The sequence below is a fragment of the Papio anubis genome, chromosome 3, assembly GCF_008728515.1.
Source record: "Papio anubis isolate 15944 chromosome 3, Panubis1.0, whole genome shotgun sequence".
NCBI classification, from domain to species: Eukaryota; Metazoa; Chordata; class Mammalia; order Primates; family Cercopithecidae; genus Papio; species Papio anubis.
This window is the reverse complement of record NC_044978.1, coordinates 21,082,400-21,110,361: the sequence shown is the minus strand read 5'-3', so window position 1 is coordinate 21,110,361 and position 27,962 is coordinate 21,082,400. Positions and strand designations below refer to the sequence as shown.

The following is a 27,962-nucleotide window of genomic DNA, read 5'->3' as shown; positions in this document are numbered from 1 at the left end:
TCTTACCAGAAAATAGAGCCTGGGACACAAGTAACAGTTGATAAAACTGAGGAAAAACCTAGTTTAAGAGCAGAATAACATTTAGTTGCACTCAGGGGCTCACATCTGTAATCCCAGAACTTTGGGAGACCAAGGCAGGAGGATCCCTTGAGTCCAGGAGTTTGAGACTGGTATGTGCAAAAAAGGGAGACCTCGTTTCTACAAAAATATATTTTAAAATTTAGCCAGGCCTGATGATGTACGCCCGTAGTTCTAGCTACTCAGGAGAATGACACAGGAGGATCCCTTTAGCACAGGAATTCAAGGCTACAGTGAGCTATGATCATGCCATTTCAGTCCACGCCAGGAGACAGAATGAGACCCTCACTCCAAAGAGCAGAATAGCGTTTAGCTGAAGAGAGCATGTCTCAGAGAAATGCCGCAGCAGGTTCTGGGAGGCTGAAAGCAAATCAGACATCAGAACATTTCCTGCCTCATGGCTTTGTTCATGGGTCTGTCAAATCCTATCCAGGGCTCAAACCACATTTCAAACACCCGGTATTTCTTAGCTTTTCTCCATCATCTGCCATAACCTAGACAGTGTGCTAAGCATTTGCCATACAAAGACGGCAGTCACAGCTCCTGCTTCCATGGGGCTCACAGTTGAATGAGGAAAGCATTCTCTAAATAAATACGTGTAATTTAATATGATGACTGCTATGAGAAATGCAATGCGAAGCGACATGCTTGGAAGAAGCAGCAAATTATATTGATTGGGGAATTGTTAGAAAGTACCAAAAAGTGGTAAAATTTAAGAAAGTTTTCAAGGATGAACTGGAGCCTGAAAAACAGAAAGAGGGCCAGACGCAGTGGCTCACGCCTGTAATCCCAGCACTTTGGGAGGCTGAGGCAGGCAGATCACAAGGTCAGGAGATTGAGACCATCCTGGCTAACACGCTGAAACCCCGTTTCTACTAAAAATACAAAAAGTAGCCAGGCGAGGTGGCGGGCACCTGTAGTCCCAGTTACTCGGGAGGCTGAGGCAGGAGAATGGCGTGAACCCGGGAGGTGGAGCTTGCAGAAAGCCGAGATTGTGCCACCGCACTCCAGCCTGGGCAACAAAGCGAGACTCCGTCTCAAAAAAAAAAAAAAAAACAAAGAAAAGAAAAAGAGAAAGGAAGCACATTTTAAGCAAAAGGAGCAGCAAGTGCAAAGGTGTGAAGACCAGAAAGAACCTGAAATGTCTGAGGAATGGTGAGTGGGCCAGGGAGGCCTGAGTGCATGTGTGTTAGTGATGATGGAGGGTGAGGCTGGAGAACTTCCATCAGCTCAGACTGTCCACGGGCATGTTTAACCTGCACATCGTGCTTTGGAGCTTTTCTCCAGCCAGGGAGCATCATAGGAAAAAAATAAAAACCAAAAGAGGGACGTGACCCAGTTTGTAACTATGATCTCTCTTACCATTTTTATCCCTTACTGCAATTTGTTGAAACTATTTTAATAGCAATTATCACGCTCCTCCTTGTAACTGAGTTATTTTTTACTCTTGTCTAATCCCTCCTCCTGGATTGTAAGATCATGTAAGGAGAATAACTATGCCTGGCTCATATTTGTCCTCCTTGAAGCTTCTCTTGCACAACTAAGCAGTTGCTCCATTGATTTCACATTCAACTTACTATTCCGGGAAGGGGAAGTAGAAGAAAGGAAGCATGACTATAAGATGAGCAAGGCCAAGGAGGAGTCATTTCTTCCATGGTGAAGAACACAGAGCTATGCAACTTCAAGCAAATTAAAGAACAGTGGTGGTTGGCCGGGCACAGTGGTTCATACCTGTAATCCCAGCACTTTGGGAGGCTGAGGCAGGCAGATCACAAGGTCAGGAGTTCAAGACCAGCCTGGCCAATATGGTAAAACCACATCTCTACTAAAAACACAAAAATTAGCTGGGCGTGGTGGCAGGTGCCTGGTAATCCCAGCTACTCGGGAGGCAGGAGAATCCCTTGAACCTGGGAGGCGGATGTTGCAGTTAGTCGAGTTCACATCATTGCACTCCAGCCTGAGCGACAAAGCGAAAGACTCCATCTCGGAAAAAAAAAAAAGAAAAGAAAAGAAAAGAAAAGAATAGCTGTGGCTAATGAGTGTTTTAGGGAAAATGACAATTAAGCTAAACTGCTAATACTGCAGGTGATGGGTAAGACAAGGATGAGAAAAAGAAGCAGTAGAATTTCTAGGAAATTCAGATTCCTTCCGAGAAAAGGGAGGAGGCAGGGGACGGGACAATTTAAAGATGCCAAAGAATCCTTTATTCCTCAAAATTTCAAAATCTTTCAATGCTACTTACTAGAGTAGAAACACTTTAATGGCTTTGGTGTTTACCTCATTTCCTCTTCACTCATTAACAGCAGTATTAGTGGGTCTTTTTAGTCTATTTCATCTTCTGTGTCTATCACACCAGCATAGAATTACCAAGAGCACTGTTTGACAGAAAACATGAAATCTCAGGCAAATGATGGAGATATTTGTGGTTGTGTTTCATTCCTTTTGATTTTGACCTTTTCATTTTGGAGTGCTGACTGACATGGAAATCTCTGAAGCACAAATTTCCAGTGAACTTGGCCCACTTGGAAACTGCCCTTGTTCATCCTCCTTGAATGAGCATTTTCCCTAGCCCACGTGCATGTTCCCGCAGCAATAACTGGGTTGCAAATTAAGCCTGAACCAGATATGCCATAGAACTATTATTTTCTTTTTCAATGTGCAAGCAGTTTTAAAGCTACACCTAATCCTGACCACTGGATCCTGTCAGATGGCGCCTCTTTAAAACCAAAATATGAGTTAATAAGCAGGTGAGATATTCTGCCTCCAGCAAACACTCCCTTTAAGAATCGAAAGTGTTTTCATCATTCAGAAGTTTGCTTTAAGTTTTCTCATACAATGTGTCTTGTGAAGTTTTAAAATGTATCATATTATGTTTATTTGGAACTAAACTACAATTGAATTAATAGCAGAACTCTGATTTCTGACCCACAGTTTTGTTAGTCTGATACATTGCTTAGGATTCTCAATTATGAAAACTAAAATGGTAAGATGGTAAAGTACATAGAACATAAACTCTGGAGTTATTCCCTGAGCTTAAATCTTGGTTCTCCCACTCAGATTTTCTGCCTCTATTTCCTTCTTTCTAAACCAGAGGCTGCTGTGAGGATTTTAAACGAAATAATCTACATGATGACTCTGGGCACAATGCCCACCTCAGGGTAAGCAGTCCATTATTAGTCATCATCATCATCAATCATCGTGATTATTAATAGCCTTTATATATGTCATATGAATTCATCAGGCAGCTAGTGTTCTGTAGAAGGGGTTGGCAATTTTTTTCTGTAAAAGTGCAGGTAAATATTTTAGGTTTCATGTGCCATACAGTCTCTGTTGCAACTACTCAACTCTGACACTGGTTCAAAAAAACAAAAGACAATCTCTACATTCAAACTCCTACCCATGAATTCCAACCCAGCATATATGTCAAAGGTCACCTTTTCCTTGACCATATTTTCAACGGCCTTGCTCACTTCCCTCCCATTTTACCTGCATGTCAAACCGGGATCATCTATCTCTGCTGGACGGCTTCACCTGCATGGCTGAGCTCTGGTGGAGTGAATCACACAATCACACAGAGTAATGACACTATAAATACGTCACACCTAACTTCAACCAGGCCCTCACCTCTGCCCATAAATCCTTCTTAGGAAACTTCTTTCTCCCTTTTTCTACAACAGCTATTTCAAATCATCTTCTGTCCTCATAAACTTCCAATGCACAGAAGTCTCAGTATGGGAACTCTTTCTTTCTATTACAAATTCTTGCAGAGAATCTCATCTTTCTCTCTCTCTTACCGCCCCCGCCCCACCCCAATACACACACACCCTTTGTTACTTCTCTCCTTTAACAATGAAAGAACTGCCTCCTTCCTACTGGAAGCTGAGCACCTCATGCTCCATTTGTCCTATAACAACTCATTTCTTCCTATATCTTTTGAGAGCCGACCTATAAATCGTCCCACTTTCTTACATTTATTTTCAGCTTTTCTCTTCTTACTGCCTAATTCGGTTTGTGTAAAACATGTTATAGTGCTCTATCCTAAAAATGTATAACAAACCTCACCGGAGTCTATACTTTTGTTCAGCTACTACCTTCTGTCTCTCCTTCTTTCTATGATCTTTTCAAAACAATCCACCACACCTGGAATATTTTCTTTCTTTCCTTCTTCTTTCCTTTCCTTCCATACAGCAACCTGGCTTATATTTCTGTTGCGTACACCGAAAGTGCCGTTGCGATGGTGCTAAATATTCCCAAGTTGCTAAAATCAAAAGGACACGTACTGCTTCCTGAGATATTTTCTTTCCCAGCTCCCATGACATCTAGCTCTCCTTGCTTCCCTTTGATTCTTTGAAGGATTCTATCTTCTCCTTTTTTCCTCGATAACCTTATGCATTCCCATGTCTTAAAGTGCCACCCATAGGCTAACAATCCCCAATCCAGCTCTGCTCTTCCTTCTCCCGGGCTCTAGATCAGTATCTCGAATCACCTAGACATCAACACCAGAGTTACCAAAGGTCCCTCAACTGCAAAAGGCTCAAATCAAAATCAAGCTTAAAAAAAAAAAAAACTTGTTCCTCCACTTGTAGCATCTAAGTTCATGGTACCGTCATCTGGTTGTTGAGGTGAGAAACCTGTAATCCTGCCTCTGCATTGCCTCTGCCTTTAATCAATTACAAAGTTCTTTCCTTTCTATCATCTATCTTATGGACCCTGGACCCACTGCTCCTCTGAATCACCAGCTCTCACTTCAGAGTCCAAGATGAACACATCTAATCGCTGTCTAGGCCAAGTGCCAAGACTTGTGTCTGATCTCCAAGGGGCTGGGAAAGAAAATACTTGGAGATTTCACATTCCATTACAAGTGAGCTCAGTTTCTCACTGAGCCTCAGAACATGAGGAATTCTCCAAAATGAAGACGTCCAGATGATGGCAACCAAACGTGAAACCATGATAAATGTGCGCACTCCCTGGATTACTGCACGAGCCTTCTCATGGACCGCCCTACTGTCAGTCTTGTCTTCCTCTTCACCTACCTCTGTCCCCCCCATCCAGGCTGCAATCAGTTATCTCTCAAAAATGTAAGTCTGGTGACATCTCTCACGGGCTTAACACTCTTCCTTGCCTACTGACTACCCACAACATAAAATGCAAGCTCTTTGCATGCCTCCAGGCTCTCTCTGCCCTAACTCCTGCTTTCTAGCCTTATCTCTGGTTATTTCCCCATTTCCAGCTAGATTTCTGTTTAGCTGAAATGCTTAGCGGAGTTACCTGAGTCTCTCATGCGCTCTCTGGGATCCAAGTCTTAGAATACGTTTCTGCCAGTACCCTCCTGCACCTCCCAGCTCTTCCTCATCCCTCACACATTATTCTTTCAGCTTTCTCTCTTTCATAAAAGGTTCCTGATCCTGACCTTGCTATTGCTTCTAGGTGCTATCACAGCACTCTGTGGTTCTATACAACTACAGGATGACTATAGCCAACAATAACATACTCTATAGTTTCAAATGGTTAGAAGGAAAACGCTGAATGTTCCCAACACAAAGAAATCATAAATGTTAGAGATGAATATGCTAGTTGCCCTGATCTGATCGCTATACATGATATGTACTGAAACATCACTAGATACCCCATCATTATGTACAATTAGTATTTGTCAATTTAAAAAATGAAATACAATTTTAAAAAGACATACTCAATTATATAGGGTTATTATTTATCTGTAATTTGTATTAAGTTCCATGAGGGCAAAAACCTTCTCTTTTTCAAGGTCCCTAGCACACTACCGGGCATGTGGTATATAGTCCATAAATACATTTTGAATGGGTAATTCTGGTCCATGTAGTACATCTATCCCAGCTTAGGCTTCACAATTTAACCATGTCAAGAATCAAAGGTTTTGTTGCAATTATCTCCTTGGATTTTCAGCTTAGCCTACCACAGGTTTGGTTGACACAAGATGTTTTTCAATCTCCTTTAGCACTGATTTCAACTGAATTTCTTTTAGGCCACAATAAATAAATAAAAACTGAACTTCTTTCAGGCCACAATAAATAAATAATTAATAAATAAATAACACAGTAGCTTTCTTTCAAAGAAAAATAAATTTTACAAGAAATGCAATAAATGAAAATATAGTCTGTTGTGCCTTTGGTACACAAACATACTTTCAGCCCCCGAGTCTCCCCCTCTCCACCTTCATGTCTCTTCTGGATCCATGTTACCTAACGGCTCATCTCCCCACACCTTGTAAGAGTTGATCCTGATCCTGGCTTCCCCTAAAGTTATCTACCATGTGTGCTGACTGAGGGGTCAATTGTACTTCAGAGCTCATTACTGAGAGAAACCTGGCTGCCCTGGTAGGACAAACTATAAAACGTTTTGAAATATACAAAATGGTACTGGGTGTCCTTGCAATAGAATGCTGGATTGGCTCTGGTGGACCTTCCAGGGTCATCTAATTCCACAGGGGTCTATGCCTTTTATTGTCTTTACAATTTTACAACTCTGTAAGTTGGAAAAATCTAAAAACAATGCAAATTATACTGGTACATAGATATACAAATGATTTTTTCTAGTAGAAATGCTATAGATTTCCACTCTTATAGATGATTCCAAACATTGTGTTTTATTGCTCTATAGATGTTAACCAGTTTCAAATCTATTACCAACTTCATTTCAGCATTCCTGATTGCCTACATGTGTCTCATCTTCAGTGTCTCTTTTGAAATGCTTGTAATATATTACTGATTTTTTCAATTGTTAAATAAAAACTCGAATACATGTTATTTGATTTTTACATGTTGACTATACCTTTGCCTTTTCAAAATCATACTTTAACTGCCTGTTTCTCATGAAGAAAATATATTCAAGTATTAAAAATATACTGAATATAATTGTTCTCCATATATGAGCCATATCTGAGTAACTGGAGACCAGTCAGGATGTTTCTGTCCTGCAGCACAGACAGGACAAAGGAATTAGAGTGATATCTGGGTTGGTAAAGTCAGGGAGAATGACGGCATCCTCTGAAGGACTAAGGATTTACTTGAAGAAGAGTGTGAAATATGGTTCAGTAGATAAGAGTAGGGCTAGCAATATGGGGAATCTAATAATTCAGGCACAAAAAAGTAGCTATCTTTCGAAGAAGACATCTAAGGCAAAAGTACAGTATTCCACTTAAGAAAATGGGGTATGTTAATATTGAGTTTCAGGATCTCTGATTAAATATCCTGTTTAATCAGCAGGTCTATGACTCACTGCATCCAATGAAGCAGCAGGTTCTTGAGATGGATTTCTACAATCCCCTCGACTCTTGCATAATGTTTTTTAAAATTAGAGATTTTCTTAGGAAGATACTTCTACACAAGCAACTCAATTCAGTCCTCTGAAGACACACCATTTCTGGGGAATGTCCCACCAAGTTTACTCCTGACTGACACAAGGTAGAAAGTTGAGGTTCACCACATCCAGGAAGCTTCCATTATTCACTCCTAGACTCAGTCTTGTGGCAGACATCACCGCTGATGTTTTCTAGATCTTCCCTCTCAGTATTCTATGAACAATATATAGCAAAAGAATGGCACACTTCGAGTAATGAGGAGTCATTGCCTTACAATATTTAGTTCAAAATGTCAGTGGAATTTAAAGCTGTAATAGCTTACAGATAATGGAACACCTTTTATTTAATTTTGCTGATATTCCCATGTAAGTGTTCTACGCCAGGCCTCTAGTTCTCTCTCATGCCCTTTAAGATTAGATTAGGCTCTCATAGCCCCTAGGTTTTTCTCACTTTCCTTTAAAGTCTTATCAAAATTTTATATTATTAATATATTATTTGTTTAATATTTTCTCTGTCTTCTCCACTTTACTACCTCCCATGACTTTTAACTCCTTGAACATGATGACTGTGTTGTTAAGTCTGGATCAAGGGTCAACAAACTGCAGCCCCTGAGCCAAATCCATCCCAACCCCTTTTTTTTAATATGCCCTGCAAACTAAGAACGTTTTTCTCATTTAAAAGCTGTTGTTTAAAAATCAAATATCAAAATAATAGTAGTTTAAACACATTAAAATGACATAAAATTCCAATATGAGTATCCATAAGTTTTATTGGCACACAGTCATGCTCATTCATTTCCATATCACCTATGGCTGGTTTCACGCTCATGCAGAGTTGAGGAATTATAACAGAGACTGGACAGCTCACAAAGTCAAGAGTATCTACCATCTGGCGCTTCCCAGAAAAGTTGCCCATCCCTGGCATACAGCACAGCTGTACTTCTAGCACCTGAAATGTAATAATAAGTGATTACTACCATCTATTGGACTGTTGAGTGAATGACTATGAATGAACACAACTGGAGACAATAAAGTTTCAAAGATTTCACTGAAAACTATACATAAATGAAAATTGGAATCCTTAAACTGCATTTTGTGGTTTAGAGTTAGACAATCAGAGTCAGACTTACTAAAAGTATCAACATTCTATTGATCTCATTACATTAATCAAATTAGAGTTTGAGTAAGGTGGGCAGGGGGGCTGGCTGTGAGCCCTATCCTACTAACAGTGCCTACTGCACACGTCATCTTTTTGAATGATTTAATACTGCCTAGTGAGATATTTGATAGCACTCACAGGGCATGTATTAAAATCATAAAATGATGAACACAAGTATAGTTGATATTTCTTCCAACTTGTAGAATAAAGAAAACTTATATTCATTCACTTTAATGTTTCTCTCAATTTGTGACTTAGAACTTCTATGATAAAACGGGGAAAAATCATTGCTACTAATGACATTCTATGCTGTCTTTCAGAGCATAAGAAAACAGTTGCCATTGCCTCTGGTCTTCCTATTGAAAGCAGACACAGAGTGCATGAAGACCGTTCAACTATGTCAGGGACCTCCTCCCATGAGTCCTTCTATGACTCCCTCTCAGACATGCAGGAAGAAAGCAAGAATGCTGACTTCTTCCCAGGCCTTTCTGCTTTCCTCAGCCAGGAAGAGATCAACAAGAGTCTTGACCTGGCCCGCAGAGCCATAGCTGACTCTGAAACAGAAGATTTTGACTCGGAAAAGGAGATCTCGCAGATTTTCAATACTTCCCCTGCAAGCTTCCATGAAAACCCTTCCCGTAAGGAGACCAAATTGGGTGAACACACCTCAGGGAGATCTCAGGATAACAGGTCAACACCTGTCCAGCCTCTGGCAGAAGAACAAACTAAGAGTATCTCTTCACCTGTTTCAAAGAGGAAACCTGCCGTGTCGCCCCTGCTCACCAGGCCCAGCTACATCCGGAGCCTCCGAAAGGCTGACAAGCGTGGTGCAAAAGCTCCCAACACAAACGTAAAGCCCAAAATGCCACATCAAGGAAAGGCTGGCCCCCAGAGCCAGCTGTGTGACAAGGCGGCTAATTTAATTGAGGAGCTGACATCCATATTTAGAGAAGCCGCAAAGCCAAGAAACAGAAGCCCAAATGGGGAGTCCTCGTCACCAGACAGTGGGTACCTGTCTCCTAAAACTCAGCCGTCAGCCCTGCTGAGTGCCTCAGCCAGCCAGAGCCCTACGGAAGACCAAGGGGAGATGGAAAGAGAGGTTAAGTCCCCTGGGGCCAGGCATTGCTACCAGGCCAACCAGGACCTGGCAGTACCACGCAACCGCAAGTCTCACCCACAGCCCCACAGTGCCCTCCACTTCCCAGCTGCACCTCGATTCATCCAAAAGCTGAGGAGCCAAGAAGTAGCAGAAGGGAGCCGAGTTTATCTGGAGTGTAGAGTCACTGGAAATCCCACTCCTCGAGTCAGGTATGAATTTTTTTATTATGCACAACAAAAGATTTTGTTGACTTTGGTGTTACTTTAATATGGGAGGAAGAAAGATTTCCTGTGTCATTAGCCCTCTGGAGACTGAGGGAGAGTACTTGCAAGGAGAGCAGCAGCCCAGGATCGCCACTACAAGTGGTGCTAGTTGTCCGTGGCTGGATATATCTGTGGTCATGCCCCCTCTGTGCTATGGAGGGAAGGCAAAAGACTTGAGCAGGCAGAGAGGAGTGGAAACAGTTTGTTCTCTAAGACGGTGGAACTAGTATGGACTAGGCACACTTAAGATGTGAAACTGATTTACTCGAAGTACTGTGAAAAGTGTGTGTATATTTGAATATGAGTTGCTAAAGATGGTTGAAAGCATGGCTAAAACTAGCAGCTATCCAGAAGCAAAAGGCACAAGTGTGTAGAGGCCAACCTTCAGATTAGCCCCCAATAACTCACAAAAGGGAACAATAAATACCGAGGCCTACCTGAGGGGGGAGAGTAGGAGGAGCCTGAGGATCAAAAAACTACCTATCAGGTACTAATCTCATTCCCTGGGTGACAAAATAATCTGTATACCACAGCCCTGCAACATGTAATTTACCCATGTAACAAACCTGCATGTGTATCCCCGAACATAAAGCTTAGGGGGAAAAAAAAAAAAAAAAAGATTCTCATACACAAGAAACAAAAATCAAACAAAAATTACCCCCAAATGGATAATCCAGTCTCAGGCATGGACTAACTCGGCACATATTCAGTAACATAAGCACACACACACCCCTTCAATGTGATGCAAACAAGAAAGGCAGAACTTTCCTAAGAAAGAAAGATAAACCAAGTCAGGAGCTCCCCAGGTCTGCCTGTTATTCCTACACAGGCTCTGGTCACTAGAGCATGGAGACAGCAAGAAATAACAGTGAAGGGAGTATGCACTTAGAGTTAATAAGCACTCACACCACCATGTTCATTAGAATTTCTATGCATTCTTCTGACTTCATTGTAGAGATTATACCTTCCCCTGTGCAAAATGTTAAGGGGAGAGAGACCCTGGAGTCCCCCTGCAGGGTTTCCGGTCGTGATTCCATTGCCCAGCTGTGGGACCTTAGTCAAGTTACGCTACCCCTCTGTGACTCAGTTTCTTCATCTGTGAAATGGGAAGTATAATAATACCTACATCATTCTGTTTTATGATTAAATAAAATAGTACATGGGGGAAAATTAAAGCAGTGGCTCGCAGCTAATAACTGCTGCATTAGTGTTACTTATTATCTTCATTATTTCTCATTTCTTAATTGTATTTGGCAAAATGAAAATAACATAACAAGTCAGGATTTTATTACAAAAATAATGAATATTCACTTATCTTGGAAGTTTTGCTTTCATTCATGCAGAATGCTTTACCTAAATTACATAAATATTTAAAAAGTTAACTCAACAGCCGGGCACAGTGGCTCATGCCTGTAATTTCAGCACTTTGGGAGATCGAGGTGGGTGGATCACCTGAGGCCAGGAGTTTGAGACCAGCCTGGCCAACATGGTGAAACCCCCTCTCTACTAAAAATACAAAAAATTAGTTGAGAATGGAGGCGTGTGCCTGTAATTCCAGCTACTCAAGAGGCTGAGGTACGAGAATCACTTGAACCCGGGAGGCAGAGTGGAGACTCTGTTTCAAAAAAAAAAAAAAGAAAAAAAAGTTAAAATTATTTGATTTGGAAAAAATGGTAAAGTAGACATCACTGGCTAAAGATTGAATTGAAACACTGGTACTTTCTTATTAATAGCATTTCGCAGATCACAAACTTCCCTGTATCTCTAATCCTATGCTCACTAACACAAGCTTTGCTAGTGTTGGTTTCTTAATCTGATACCATTGTGCACACACATGAAGTAAACATTAGCATTACTGGCTGAAAAGCAGTGTGATTAGAGGTGGGCAATTATTTCCCCCTGACCAATCTGTTCAACTAATTCACCTTGAGTCAGCTTTACAGCAATTTTATTATAATTCTTTAAGAAACTGACAGCAGGGGGCAGTAAAAAACTTTTTAATGTGTTCATTTAATTAAATATGTCATTCTAAATTTTGCATTTATATGTGTTATTTATGTAGATTATTTATATACATGAAGAATTTGTTTTTTACATTTTCCCTTTGACAGAAATGAATGTTTCAGATTCTATTTAGATTTTTTAACCTACCAATCTTGCAAACAAATAATTTTCATTAGACATTCATTCTCATGTCACTCAAAACAGTTCCACAGGTTTTCAAACTACATATGGTTCTACCTACATTTACTTCCAAAACAACCCTTAAAGTACACTACAACCTTTTAAAAAATGACAGAAAGCAGTACATGTAGCATTGAAGGATTAATTCAAGTGAGCAGACCATAATGACTGTATTAAAATTCACTTAACCATTTGGTGATTCTAGGGTTCATCAAATTCACACTTCTGCCTCTTTGGGGGTAGCAGAACTAAAATTTAATTTCATTAGTATCTGCAGTATTATTAACTAGTTTTCTCTTATCCTGCAGTCTATGAATTCAAGTCCAAAGTTGACAAATTACACCCTTCTAGAATAATTAAGTCTCATAAAATGTTCCATTGTTGAAATGTTTGTATCCTGTAGAGTTTTTTGGGGTTTGTTTTTGTTTTTGTTTGAGAGGCAGAGTTTAGATTCACATTGAATTTTCTTAACTTCTGTTGCAAAGATCTTGATCCTCCTTGTCACGGATTTGTAAGTGTACCAGATGCCTAAGAACACTGAGCTCTTTTGACCACATGAGACATACGACAATCATAAGAGACAATCTTTGAAGGAAATTTTCTATCAGGAAGAAAACCTTTATTAAAGATTTCCTGCAATGGGGCATTTTAGAACCTGGCTCAGACTGTGTCAGTCCAGAGAACCTAGGACCTGGAGCTTAGGCAGACCTATTGATTGGCAGGCCATCTCCTGAGGTCATAGAAGCAGTTGACAGACGTGTGGAGAGGCAGGGGATGTCAGGACAATCTAAAGCAAGCCATAAGCAGAAGCCCAAGAGACACTGGTTGGTGAGAGCAGAGACGCTCCTCAGTGTTAGGTAGTTGGCATCTGTACTGGGAGGTGAGTGAGGTATGGTGCCAAGAAGCTTGGCACTTGGCCAATGGAAAGGTCCAGGCTGACTTATAGGGAATGCACCACACGAAAACATGGCAGCAGACAGTAGGATCAAGATACAGGAGCTGGAACACGGGGAGAAACCTTTACCTTGCAAGAGTTTAAGCAAATGAAAGTTAGGACCATAGCTCCAGAAAGACAAAAACAACACAGCAGAATCTTAGTGACTAAACTGGGTCCAGATTAGGGAAACCAACTGCTAGGTTAACATGCCTGGGCTACTAAGCAGCTGGTTGGAGCTTAAACAATGGAGATTGTTTGCTTTGGAAAGCTGGCATGATGAACCTGACAAATGTGGATAAAGTAGCCCCAGCTCAGGGAAGAAGTAACAGAAACAACAGGGTAAAACTAGGCCAGTCACTTCAAGGCAAGGTATTTGTGCTTCATATACAGCCACTTCGCCCTCTCACACTGTGTGAACACCAGTTATGACTACAAACAGGACTGAAAATATGTTTTCCTCCTTTATTCTTACATATCCAACAAAATCCCAACAAGAGAAAGAGCTGATAGAAAAAAACCGTATGCATAAAAATGGAAGTTATATACCATTGAGGTAGTATTCACATGATACGCAAATTATATTAACAATTTGAATTACTACATTAAATGAAATCAAGTGAGAATTCATTTTTTCTCTGCTTATGCTCAAATGTTCCATATTCTCATACACTCCTTCCAAACAGCATAACGACCCATTCCCTGACGTCACTCACCTTACCTGTTGTCTCCACTCTTGACTTTTGTGAGTTGATAAAAAATTTGTGAATAATTTTAGTTCAAAATTACCTCTGGTATTATAAAAAGGAGGCCTTATATTTTTAAAGGTATTTATTTTTAAAGGTATTATTTATTTTAAAAGTATTTATACCTTTAAAAATATTTTATCAACTGTATGTTTTAAACCATTTAAATGTAAGGAGACCGGAATCGAAAACTGTGAAATGATATGCTACTACTAGTAATACAAAAATCATTCATTAGTCATGGAGACTGGAGTATATATAACCCAGCTCTTAGGATTCATGATCCTGTGCTGCAGTTGTTAACGAGAAGACTTAGCCACAGTCACTGTGGTGTTAGAAGTTATGCATGGCTTACTGACAGCCTCCAGAAATGGAGATAGTGGAATTGCCACCTTTAAAAATCTACGCTTGGAATTCATATTCCAAATATCTTCAAAGAAAATGGTAGCCTGGCAATTTTCCAGTATCTTTCTATATGGAAAAAGAAAACAAAAGCCCTTCATGGGTATCCTTCCCTTTTTTTGTATTAAGTTAATAATGGTCAATCAATAGAAAAAAATTTTTTAAGGTGGGGACGGTTAGCGTAGAAACATTCAGTGTTGGGTAGTTGGCAGCTGTACGGCGAGGTGAGTGAAGTGTGGTGCCAAGGAGCTTGGCAATTGGCCATTGGAAAAGTCCACGCTGACGTACAGGGAATGCACCATGGGAAAACATGGCAGCAGGATCAAGACACAGGGACTGGGACATGGGGAGAAACTATGTTATTCTCCATCAAATTACTATAAATAAAGTTATTCTTCAGAAAATAACTACAAATAAAACAAAGCATTCCCATTTTATCTACAAGTAGTCCAAACACATCTTTATATTAAGTTATTAATATAAGGTAAATGTGTACATATGTCAAAAAAAAAAACACTTTTAAACACCCCACTTTTATAGTAAAAGTGGAATCCAGCGATGTGCTTTAATAGTCTAAATACAATTACTCATCTCTAATCATAAGATACCTACTAGGTCATCATTGTTAGCCTCGTAAAGTTTTATTTACTATATACAATTAGAAGTAATACAATTATTTCTTTTTATAATCAAAACACAGCATATCCAATGCCTCCAATTAGTTTACATCAGCAAGACTTTGATCATCATCAAAAGTCAAAACAAGATGATTAGCCATATCAAATCTATGTAACTCTGTCTGTAGAAATTTCCGTCTCCTCAAAAACAACAGCAAGTAAAACAAGTCATCAATTTACTTTTCTTACTAAAGGTATCAGTATGTGGTATCTCCCATCTTTTGGCTGGTTTGGTTTTGGAAAATGTAGCAACAGCACCAGTAGCCAATAGTTTATGAATATTCAGTGTTTGTAAAGTGAAGATCCAGATGGCTTAGCCCAGGAGTATTGTTGTTGTTAAAGAATATAGTCAACAATGAATTACCAGATAATATCATCAGATTATCAAAATGAAAAAATCCTGACAATACATGTGTTGTTACTGCAACATGAAACGTAAATAGGTACAACCAGTTTGGAGAACTGTTTTATGATACACGATTAACTTAAGATGTGCATACACTAAACCTTTATAGAATACACAATTGCCTACTTGACATCACTATTTGGATGTCTGATAGTCTTATCAAATTTGTCCAAAACTAAACTTCTGATTCTCCTCTCCTCCAAAAACCTTCTCTTTCCAAATCTTCTCCATATCAACAAAAGACAACTCTCCTTCCAGCTCTTCAAGAAAAAACCCGTGAAGTCATCCTTGACCCCTCTTTTTCTCACACCCCAAATCCAATTCATCCAGCAAATCCAGTTGGCACCACCTTTAATGTCTCCAAATCTGACCACTTCACCCCACCTCCATAAATGAGGCTATACATCAAGCCACCACCATCTGTCTCTTTGTTATTTGCATTACCTTCCAATCCATCCTTGCTTTCGTTATTGTACATCACAGTCTACCCAGCACTCAGAGTAATTCTTTGTAATGAAATCATGATCAAAGCACTGCCCAAATGCCATCCAGGAGCTGCTCACTCAGTCCGAGTAAAATCCATAGTTCTTATACATCCTAATCAGGCCTCATCTCTGACTTCACCTCTTGCCACTCCCCAAGCTTAGTCCACTCCAGCCACAGTGGGGTTCTTGGCTGCACCTCCATCACGCCGCCAGGCTTGTTCTTGTCTGGGGCCTGTGCACTTTCTGCTCCCTCTGTTTGTAAATCTCTTCCCCCAGGTATCTGCAGGATTAAATCCTTTGTCCCCTTCATATCTCTATCACCTTTACAATATGGCCTCCTATAAATACTCTATGTAAAAGAAAGGTCCTGCCTACCCTACTCTCTATTCCACTCTCTTGCTTCTTGTTTTTCTCCATAGATCTCATATGATACACTGCACATTTTGTTTGATTTTTGTAGCTGTCTTTCTTCCTTCACTAGAATATAAAATCCTTGGGTGTAAGGACTTTATCTGTTTTACTCACTCTTGAGTCCTCAGAGCCTAGAACAGTGTCTGGCATGTAACAGGTGCTCAACGAATTTGTGCTCAGAAAACTGGAAAGAACCTAAATATTCATCAAAGAGAAAATGGATAAATTGTGACACAGTCACACAACAAACGAACTAGAGCTGCATGTTATCAGGATATATGAAACTTACAAACATAAAATCAACCAAAGAAAAGAAAGTTGTAAAAACTTACACATAAACTACATGGACAGATGTTTGCATATGAAATTACATTTGCAAAATAGTACTATTTCAGGCTTACGGATGTAGTAGGAGTATAGAGAAATGTGTGGGAATGAGGAACACTAAATTCCAGACAGCAGTAACCTTCGAGATAAAGCATGTGATTTGTGGAGAGTCAACTGTGTTGGCAGTGTTTTATATCTTAAGGCAGGTAGTGGAGACACAGATATAAACTACATCATTTTAATATTTAATAGTGAAAAATACTGACTTTTATGTTAATCTACTATCCTTATGATGTATCAGTAAGTTCAGCAGCAATGTTTCTAATGAATACTATGATTTATTCCATAAAAACCATCCAGAAAATATCTTTGTGTTAAGCACTGTGAATCAGATAAGTTGGCTTTTAGCCATTTGTCCATATAATTTTGGGGATTGTTTTAGTTATATTTTAGAGCTTTTTAAAATGTTTTTTGTTTTGTTTTGTTTTGAATTTATGGTGTTTCAGTAGAATATGTATTCAGTCTTGTGCCATGGATCTTTTATGGTATAGTCTATCTACTTTATTTGCTGCAGACAATTAAAAAATCTGTATATGAGCTTCTTGTTTTTAAGGGAAAAGTCTGCATTAGGCACAAACAAACACATACACACACACACACACACACACACACACTATGGACCTGGTTAGGACCAGTAAAAGAGAATTTGAAAATTAACAAGTGCTGCCTGTCACTATCTCACCAACCCAACTGCCTCTCCTCCCATCTACATACCTAGACAATAGGAACAAGCACATTAGGGCAGAATCCATAAGAAAACAAAACCTAATTTTATAGTTGCCTATTTTCTCATTCTTTTATTTCTTAATTCATTTTAAATCTTTTTTTTCTTTCTGTGTATTTGCATTGAATTGAAAAAAACGAAAGCCTTTATATTTTGCAGAGGACGATAAATATTCCCTAGAACACCAAATTGCTGATGAACTAGAAAGCAAAACAAATTCAACAAGAGAATGGCACCTTTGGCCAGGTGTGGCGGCTCATGCCTGTAATTTCAGCTCTTTGGGAGGCCGACGCAGGCAGATCACGAGGTCAGGAGATCGAGACCATCCTGACTAACATGGTGAAACCCAGTGTCTACTAAAAATACAAAAAATTTGCCGAGCGTGGTGGCAGGCACCTGTAGTCCCAGTTACTCGGGAGGCTGAGGCAGGAGAATGGCGTGAACCAGAAAGAGAGAGAAAGAGAGAGAGAGAGAGAGAGAGAGAGAAAGAGAGAAAGAAAGAAAGAGAGAGAGAGAGCGCTTTATTTTCACTGAAGTGAAAAGATAGCCTTATCTCTGACTCCTCCACGCAGACAATTTCTGGGAGTTAATTCATGAAAGGCACGTGACGCATTGTGAGGTTTTATCCTCTTTCCTATCTTTTGCATTCTTTTTCAACCACTGTTTTCATTCAATACCTACCCGCTTGTAATTTTCACTTTGAAAACTAGCTATGCCTCTGCAGTAGTTTACCTGCAAGGCCATCATTAATGAGAATATTGAGTCTATTTCTGCAGACCTTGGTGAAATGGAGTAATTCAGTATCCAGCAAGCCCAGGAAATATTGCCCCTGTTGCACAGAATTCTTGTTTAATGACTTGAATATTACAGAGTGGCAGCAACTGCCTTATCACCTCTTCTGGTCAACCCATGACACCATGATGTTATGAAAAGCCCATTCCAGCTGTATAAATGCATAAAGCTGTGACAATGTTGCTCACACTGATATCTTAGTGAACCAAGAAGTAAGGCTGATATGCAAGGCAAAAGTGGACTATCACTATACAGTTAGAAGTTTGAATTGGTTATGACAGTCATCAGTATCTAGTCATGAGTAGCAGTAGCTAAATTAGACAGTAGCATCAGTTTATATCTCAATGGCCAAGTTTCTGGATTTAGCAAGAAAACAACAAACACCAAAATAAATTTAGCTGAAGAATAAAGGTAGAGTTTTTTTAATGTATTTCGCTTTTAATTTGTGGTGTTTCAGTAGAATATTACACATAGTCAGTCTTGTGCCATAGATCTTTTATGGTATCATCTACCTACTTTACTTGCTGCAGATGGCAAAAAAAAAAAAAAAAAAAAACTACCACCTGTATATAAGAAGTTTCTTCAGATAATCCCTTTGGAATTAAAAGGGCTTTATGAAATAAGCATCAGAAGAGCTTAGTGGTTGACAGTAGAGGTTCTAGAGCTAGAATGTGACTCCTGGCTCTATCACACATCGGTTAGGTCACTGTGGCAAGTTATTTCAACTTTCTGTGCCTCAGTTTCTTTGTTGGTAAAATGGAAATAATAGAAGTACCTACCTCTAGGGTAATTATGAATGTTAAGTCAATTAACACAGAAAGAGCTTGAAACTATTAGCACATTGTAGTATCTTAATAATGTATTATTTTAAAAGTTACTTATTGAAGTGTTTACTTTTATTGTTTATTGTCATTGACTTAGTATAAACTCCCTATACTCTACCTTTTCAAAAAGCTCTGACTCTGTTTCAAAACCTCTCTTTAAAATCTTCAGACTGCCATTCTCTTTTATACTACTAAGTATTCACAATGGCATAGAGACTATGGAGATGGAACACTTCAACAGCATAAAATAAACAAATGATTTATCAGAAATACAATACATCTTGAAAGTTGCTTGTAACTATTTGTTGAGTCCTAGATTTGCATCTCAGAGTCAGAATCATCACCAGGGCTGCCATGGAGTAGTGGGATACGTTCCCTTGGTCTCCGTATAACATACTATTTTTTATAAATTTTTACTTCACTTGGCCTTCCGTTCCTTCACTGCGGCAGGGTATGGGATCAAAGCCAAAGAAAAGTGATTCGTTTCCATCTCTACTCTTCCTTCATACAACTAATTATCTCCCCATCCCCTCTAAATCTAGAAGCTATGAAGGTTAGCGTACTATGGATTACTGTCAGTTTAGAATGCCCTCCAAAAATAAAGTCTCTTTGACTATTGTTTTCTTGCTGCTTTTGAAATTGTTTAGCAATTTCCCTCAGTTTGCTTTGTTAGCACTTGCTAAACATTTGCTAGAGTTAATTGAAAGTGGTTCCCCAACACTTTAGCCACTCCTTATTTTTGTATTTCAATAATTTCAGCAGGAAGAAAAATCTAAAAATAATTTAAGTAACAAACGCAGGCTTTTCCTCAGCTAGATAAATCGACCTTTTATTTTGCATTTTCTTACTAAGTATTATACCATGCTGCAAAGCTCTCAAAAGGAAAAGGATGTGCTTTTTGAAAGTTTAATTTACTAGTATGCAAACCAGTATCAAATAGTTGTTTTGAAAGAATTTGACCCTGAAGTTTCAGATACCTTCAAAGTGAAAACTACTCAATGTCTCAAATCTTTTCTGCAGAATCTATTTTAAGTACTTTTCAACATGTTTCTTCATTTGCCTTGGGGCTGTACCTCCTCATGGATCACTGAATCTGCTTAAGCATAATTACAGCAATTCAAGGACTCCATTTAGACACTGCATTCTTTTGACATTTTGGAGTTACATTATAAAAACAACTGTAGCAAATACAATTTTAAGTATGCAACTTGATATAGCTTACTGTGCTGACCAAGATGCAAAATAGTTCTACCAGTTAGTGTTCGAATGATCTATAACAATAGAAATGGTTCTTTCCTATTTAATTTCAGTTGATTGGAGCCAAGAAATAGTATCCTATTGGATATCTGCTGAAATAGGACTAAACTACTAGTCTCCTGAACACTGATAGAGAAATCCAATCAAAAGCTTTTCCTGGCCAAAAATAATACTAATTGCAAGTGAAAACTAACTTTGTTCTCTCAGTTATGAGTTCCAATGGTGAAGTCTAGTTCCATATAACAGCGTATGGTAAATTAGGCCACAGAAACAAGCTTCCAGTCACTGTTTATATGATCCACATGTTGTGGTCCAAAAAATGTAAATAAAAATACCCTAGGGAATAAGGACTTTTTCCTAAGATGACAGCTTTTAGCCTTGGTTGCTGAAAATGGTGAGTATTTCTAGTGACATTCAAAGCAAGTCTAGGGAAATGAATTTCCAAGTAATGGAGGAGAATCTTTGAGAAGGAGGAGAAAGAGGAGGGGAGGGAGGGGAGGAGAGGAGAGGAGAGGGGAGTCGGGGGAGATGAGGGAGGAGGAAGACAGGCAAAGAAAACTGTCATCTGAAGATGAATGGTTCTTTTAAAGATCTTCAAAATAATTTTCACCATGATATAGACGTTACAGATCACTGCTTTGACAGAGAATGTTCTAATCGTGTTAGTGCATAGAGAATGCAATAGATACACAGTTGTTGACATCTGGGGAGATGAGACAGAAGATGTTTCAGTTTAACACTTTAACATCTTTGTAATCAGAACTCCTTATAGAAAAGGACATACTTACAACAGATGTCAGATGACTCATTTTGTGGTTGCATTGCTTGTCCACATACAAATTTGGTCAGAATTGTCAGTTTAATTATTTACTTGGTCAGTACTATGTGCTGTTTATTAGTGGTTCATAAAATAATGGTATCTTGTAGTGATTGCATGTTAGATTCAGTGAACTACAAATTTGTTGTCTCCATTTGAAAAATAACATACTAAGATATGAATAGTTTCACAAAACTCCCCCGTTGTCCAGTTACTGGTAGGGACGGAATTCACACTGAGACAAACTGGCTCCTGGGTCTGTACTCTTTTGTTTCTAATTTTTACGGCTACATAGTAGGCATATGTATATATGGGGTACATGAGATTGTTTGATACAAGTAGGCAGTGTGTAGTAATCACATCATCATAGAAAATGAAGTATCCCTCCCCTTGAGCATTAATGAATCCATACATTTTAACTGCTATACTCTACTGCCACAGCCGTTCTCAAGATCTGTCTCAATGGAGTTTGGGTGAGTCCTCCTGACCATCAGAAATACCACCATAGATACTGAGCAGTTTTCTAAAAGCAAACCTCGTGAATGACTTCCTTCCATTGCCCCCAGACAATGTTAAGAAATCTTAAAAAAGAAAAGAGCCATGATTGATTCTTTCGTGGTCCTCATGAGAAAACTGTGCTGTATACATTCCCAGCCCACTTTGAGGTGTCACATAAAGAAGAGCCGGCATCTTTACTCATAACAACAACCTTCCTTGATGCAACTTGTGAGGGCCTGAGTTACAGTGCCTCCTCTATCAAAGCCATTTTGATGGGTTTCTCTCTTTCTCTTATAAACAGAGCACTGATCCCAAGCCGAATATAACAGATATGATTTGTAATCCGTTATAGTACTATTTAATCCTTATGTTTAGCTGCCAGCATTCTAATTAAGAATGTGTTGGCATATGTTGGCCAGAATCCTGAAACATGGAATTCTTCCATGTGCCAAGTCAGAGGACACAGCATTGCTGCCTAAAATCAAGGAAGAAAGGGCCCCAACCACACTTTAGTTCAAGTGACTTCTGATATACCTTTTCTACAAAAGACTATTGCAAAACACAATTCAGCAAGATTTTTTTATGAAATAAATAATTTTAACTTTGAACATGGAGCTAATAAGAAGGAAGCATGAAGATTGAAGAAATCAAATTAACTTTGGAACGAGAGACTGTTGTCACTGCAGGAAAAGTCAATGAGCACATCAAAATGAGATTCTTCAGCCCACAGTAAAATTCATCAGAGGGCCACATGGTATAGTGAATCTAGGTGTTAGGTGTGCAGACGAAGGATGATGTGCCTCAGTTTGGGGTCAGTTTCACTGACTGAACATCTGTGCTGCCCCACTGTACACACTCAGCTCTGCAAATATCTTCACCAATTCATTTTCATCCTAGATACTAGCATTTGGGAGAAATTTTTAATTGGAGGGGATTGGCACATACGTTGTAAGCGCCCCATCTGTTTTACTATTTGTTAATGGAAAATTCCAATGTTATACCTCAAATTAAAGATACTATCACTCTTAGTAATAGTTTAAACAAGATATTCCACAGAAGGACCAGAAGAATCACTCTAGTATGAGAGCTATTGTGTTTGGATTGTATTTTCTTTCCTAAATCCTACTAGGCCAATGCAGGTAAAATGATGAATCCATTAACAAGCTGTTTCTATCCTACTACAAATCAATGTAACTTTACTACCATTGTGTAATATACAACAGATAATTATATACCGTATAACATATAATGTATACCATAACATTTATGTTGCCAATTTTAAAATTTTATACTGATCTAGTCCCTTTCACCTGCAAATCTTAAAATCTTAACATTTGTTCATCCAGTGTACTATGTAAAATGGCTTGGAGTTGGAAGCTGTGTCTTCTAACGTGGCCTAGGAGCAGCCCCTGAGTATAGAGTTCGGCTTCCAACACACATCTCAAGAACCATGGGTTTTTTTGGAACATGAGGCCAGCTCTTAGCTACCTGCAATTCAGAATGTACTATTTGGTCTCAGCAGTTTCTTGACCCTTCATGGGGTCATCTTCAAGTTCTGAACTGCCGCACATGTGTTTCTTCTCTTTGCCTTTGGATGGTTTTCTGGCTTTCAGATTTTGATCTTTGGATTTTGACAAATCAGAAAAAGATCAAACCCAGCCAAAACCTGTCTTTCATTACAGTTTGTTCTGGTTGAAATGTTAAATTTTCTCACATCCATGGAATTGAAGAAAATTATGATCCAAATAGAAACAGGAATTGGGTTCATATTCTGTCACTCACATCCACATTGCAAATCAGTCCTTTTTCACTCCCCATATTTAATGCTATCTGTTGTCCTCTTGCCTCACTTTCTGCCATGAGGTCTTTGTATCCTCACGTAGGTCTATAGAAACACAATTTAGTTTTCCTTTCATTATGCAAACACAATGCTACACCTGCACTAATCATCTGTGCTTAAAGCCAATGGATGATGGGGGGCAAGTGTTAGAAATTACCCAAGGCTCTTAGCACCTGGAGTGTTTTCTTACAGCCTCACCTGTATGGATAATTTTGTCAGTCAAATAGAGTAAGTGGATCTTAGTGATCAGAGCAGGAAGCAAGCTTGAAGCCAGGGGTTAAAAAAAAAAAAAAAAAAAAAAAATTAAGAGAAGCAAATGAAGGCTCCAGAAAGGGAATCTGAAAGAGACAAGGTGAAGCATTAGAAGCAGATGGCATGAGGAACAGTTCCAAGAAGCAATGAGAAAAGGCAGAGCTGGTGATAGTTGAGTGCTAGAGACCATTACAACATCCATATCCCAAATGGTTCCAGATCAGACCTCACAGGGAATGAAATTAATATGCAACAGTCTCCTCCTTTGCCAGCTGCTCATGGCATTTGCCTTGGCTGTCTGTGAAAAATTGTGTGTTCTCACAATAACAGACATGTATGCGACAGCAATCCTTCCGAGGTGACAAGAGTCATTGTTGAAGAGTCGTGGTCCCAGCACGTTGGGAGGCTGAGGCCGGCAGATCACCTGAGGTCGGGAGTTCAAGACCAGCCTGACCAACATGGAGAAACCCTGTCTCTACTAAAAATACAAAATTAGCCAGGCATGGTGGCACATGCCTATAATCCCAGCCACTCAGGAGGCTGAGACAGGAGAATCGCTTGAACCCGGGAGGCAGAGACTGCAATGAGCTGAGATCACGCCATTGCACTCCAGCCTGGGCAACAACAACAACAACAAAGAGTAATGCTCATGGCATTACTTTCTTATGACTTTGAGTAGGATACAGAAGGAAATAAAGACAGTAACCTCTTTGGGGTTCTATACATCTTCATAAAGGCTTTCTTCATAGATCAGACAAGAAACTTAAATATTCCTTTGGTTTAAGCTGCCACAGAACTATGTTAAGATTATTAAAATACAAGTCTTTAAATATTAGGATCCTAAGTCTGCCCTTACTACTTCTGCTCCATTATCCTCTAGCTCATCATCCTCCATAGATCCTGACAGATCCCCCTCTTCCCACTCTTCTCCACCCCACTGTCTTGCCCTGAGTGGCTGATCCATGTAGACTAGAACAGACTCCTTCAGGTTTCTGGTTAGGCGAAGTCCTGGAGAGCCCTGGCAGATCAGAAGGAAGAAAGAGAGGAACTCAAGGTACTTAGTGTCCCATCTTCCTCCTGTGGGTTTGCTTTGGTCCTCCAAGTCAAATGAAGGTCTCCACTCAACACAAACTTCCCTGTGTTTGTGTTCCTTTAGGGTTACGGGTGGCAGCAATTCCGCTTTGTAGTCCCCAGGTGATCCCTTATCCCTGTGGTTTCCTCAAACCCTGAGGACACCTTCAGATCTAATCTTTTCATGAAGGCCTCCTTGTGTTGTTTGTGCCCTCTCTTTCTAGCTGAGACTATAACTGCTACATCCTCCTCCTGATTGCCCATACCTAAAATGGTGATGATCCATAATTATTATGCAGATATGGTGACACGCGCAATTCCTGAAATGTTTTCCTCTGAAATTGCTAAGAATTACTCACAGGCAAGTTACACAGCTTCAAAATTACTTTTCCAGCTCTATATTCCCTATTACTTCTCGCTGTTTTGCTTTTAGACTTTTTAAGCAAACTTCAACTCCAATTCTATAACTTAGTAAAAGAATCACATTGATGTGAAAGTCCAAAAAGACATTAGATGTTGTAAGTGGAATTTTCTCATTCATTCATTCTCTGTCAATGAGAAATGAAATGACTAACACTAATGGAGTGCTACATGTGTCTGGCATTTTTTACAAAGGACTTTATATATTGTCTCTCATCCAGTTCTCTCGCAAGATCTGTAGGGTAGGCTCTGTTATTACATGTTTTAGATGTGAGAAAACTGAGACTCAGAGAGGTAGGCAAACTACCCAAAGACATAACTCGATAGTAATGTGTCTGGGATTATTAACACCAAAAGTTGGCTCTTTGGTGGAATTTGTAACCATGAGTGATTCATACATTTGAAGTGGTGCTTGAGTTATTTAATGGTACATAACAAACCACTCCAGAACTTAATGGCTCAAAACAATTTATTATTTTGTCTCACTTACTAGTCTATTTGAAGACTGGCTACCACAAGGGAACTCAGGCATTTTTTTCACGTCTGTTATCCTGGAATGAGTAAACTCTAATGAGAATAAAGAATACAGAATATCATGGAGTTTGGATGAGGAGTGTGACACAACAGGGTTACAGTTTGAATTAGGAGTCACGCCAAAAGGAAGGTAGAAAGGAATTCAGATCAATGGAAAGGAGGAAGTACCTAATATAAGAACCAGGTGTGCCATTAAGAATTACGCTTTGGGCCAGGCATGGCGGCTCACATCTTTAATCCCAGCACTTTGGGAGGCTGGGGCTGGTGGATCACTGGAGGCCAGGAGTCGGCCAACCAAGTGAAACCTCACCTCTACTAAAAATACAAAAAAATTAGCTGGGCAAGGTGGCACATGCCTGTAATCCCAGCTACTCTGGAGACTAAGGCAAGAGAATTGCTTGAAACCAGGAGGTGGAGGTTGCAGAGAGCTGAGATTGTGCCAATGCACTCCAGCCTGAGCAACAGAGCCAAACTCTGTCTCAAGAAAAAAAAAAAAAAATGTGTTTTTCTCTTCAAAATCTGACTCCCTGCCTCCGTCATGCAACCTGCAGCATAGTATGAGTGCAAGGGCAGGGAGCCAGGTGAAGGAGGAGAGTGGTACACAATTAAGAAGGGCATGGCCTCCCCAGGCTCTCACTGAACTGCATTAGCACATGACAATGGAAAGCCTTCAGCTAGTTTTCCCGCCAAAAAAAGGAATCTGGTAAATCATTATGTTTAACTTACATCTGTTAAAACCTAAGAACAATCATTTAATATAAAAAAGTTTTTTGAGACATTTTATTACCGAAAACTATCTAAGATCCAATTCAACCATGGCTTCTGTAGTGGGAGTTCTCAGCAGACAAAAGACAATTACAAAAATCAAATAAAGCTGTCATAATTTTAAATCAAACAATTACAGACAAAATGACTAAGTATTGATATTTTTGTTTTTAAAAATAAAAACCAGGCTAAATGAAAATAAATAAAGAAGTAATTGTTGCAACTAAAGCAAAGCATATACCTTCTTCATCTAAAACATTGGCTTACATGTTTATTTTCATTTTAATGAAACCCAGCCCCTGTACAGTGTGTGTAAACGTCAAACTAATTTTATGTTTCTCAACTAGGTTTCCCACGACTCTAAATGGTGCACATTTAACAATATTTTATATTTCATTATTACTATGGCGCTCTGGTTCTCTGTTAGAACAATTACATAATGCAAAGAATTAGAAGAAGGACAATTACATACTGTAAAGAATTAGAAGTGTTTGAGGATTTACTCTCCAGAATAGTGACTGAATATAGTTTGATAGAAATGGAGTAACAATAGCTAACTCTAATTTATCTACTGCAATTGGTAATAAAGGAAGATAGTTAAGGTCTCAAAATCTGGAAGTCTGATATTTTAGCCAACAATCTCAACCTTCTCATTAAACAAAATATTTCTTTGCAGATAAGGCCTCTGTCCTTATTCTCTCATCTTGTTATTGATGTCCATTACATGCATTTGGAATATGTTATGCATGTGATAGACATTTATAAAACACTCCTTGAGGGTAAAGCTCTGTTGGGTATTGGAGGGTACAAAGACTCAATCCATCCCTTCAATAAACCTAGAACTGCAGGAGAGTGATAGACACCTGCAACGGGAAGTTCCTGCCTCTCACAATATTGATATAATTGGCTCCTCCCCTCACCAATTTTATGGTTTGTGAAAGTTCAAAGCATGTCTTCCATATCTTTTCTCACCTATTGGACTCCTGCTGCTGCATGTGCTGCTTCTGTGATGCATCGAGTGGACTCAGATGTAAAAGTGCACCGTCTCTTTGAGGTCACATTTAACAATTTTTTATTCACATTTATGAGCCGAATAAACTTCACAGAAGATGGTGTGAAAGGAGACAGATGAGGAACTTACATCACAGGAAAGCTCACAATCTGTAAGTGAGCCAAGAAGGCAGATCATCTGGAAAGCTAAATATCATTTTAAGACATTCACATTCTCCGATAACCATCAATGACCACTGTTCACCTCTCTCTCCAAACTGCCCTTTCTTCTCAGCTTTCTCTAACCTGGATTACAGTAGAAGCTCTAGATTCTTTTCCCTCTAATAAACAGGGAATGTCCCCCTCCTCTGAAGTCTTGGCACCATCTGATACCTAGATATTCCCAACAGAGAATCCAGTCTCTGGAAGAAGTGTTTGTGCAAATTACAGAGCATACTTTAAAAATACTCACCCTTTTGTCAAATACCCCTAATTCAAGGCATGAATAAAAAGGCCTGGAAAATAATAATGGTTATGATATTATTAGGGACTGCTTACAGTAGTAAGATTTCTTGATTATGTATGTGTGAATATATATAACTGTGGGAC

The 27,962-nt window shown here is 39.3% G+C and overlaps 2 protein-coding genes across 8 annotated transcripts in view; one reads left to right on the top strand and one right to left on the bottom strand.

Annotated features, from left to right (window-relative positions):
- Positions 1-27,962, top strand: part of PALLD (palladin, cytoskeletal associated protein) — a 431,565-nt gene that overhangs the window by 5,338 nt on the left and 398,265 nt on the right. For all 7 annotated transcript variants that reach the window (XM_031663997.1, XM_009207835.4, XM_009207836.4 and 4 more), the window contains exon 2: positions 8,896-9,883. In XM_031663997.1, coding sequence (XP_031519857.1) covers positions 8,973-9,883 — 911 coding nt within the window. In that variant the 5' untranslated portion in view covers positions 8,896-8,972. The remainder of the gene's footprint in view (positions 1-8,895; positions 9,884-27,962) is intronic.
- DDX60L (DExD/H-box 60 like) overlaps positions 1-27,962 on the bottom strand; it is a 172,421-nt gene that overhangs the window by 138,969 nt on the left and 5,490 nt on the right. The window lies entirely within an intron of this gene.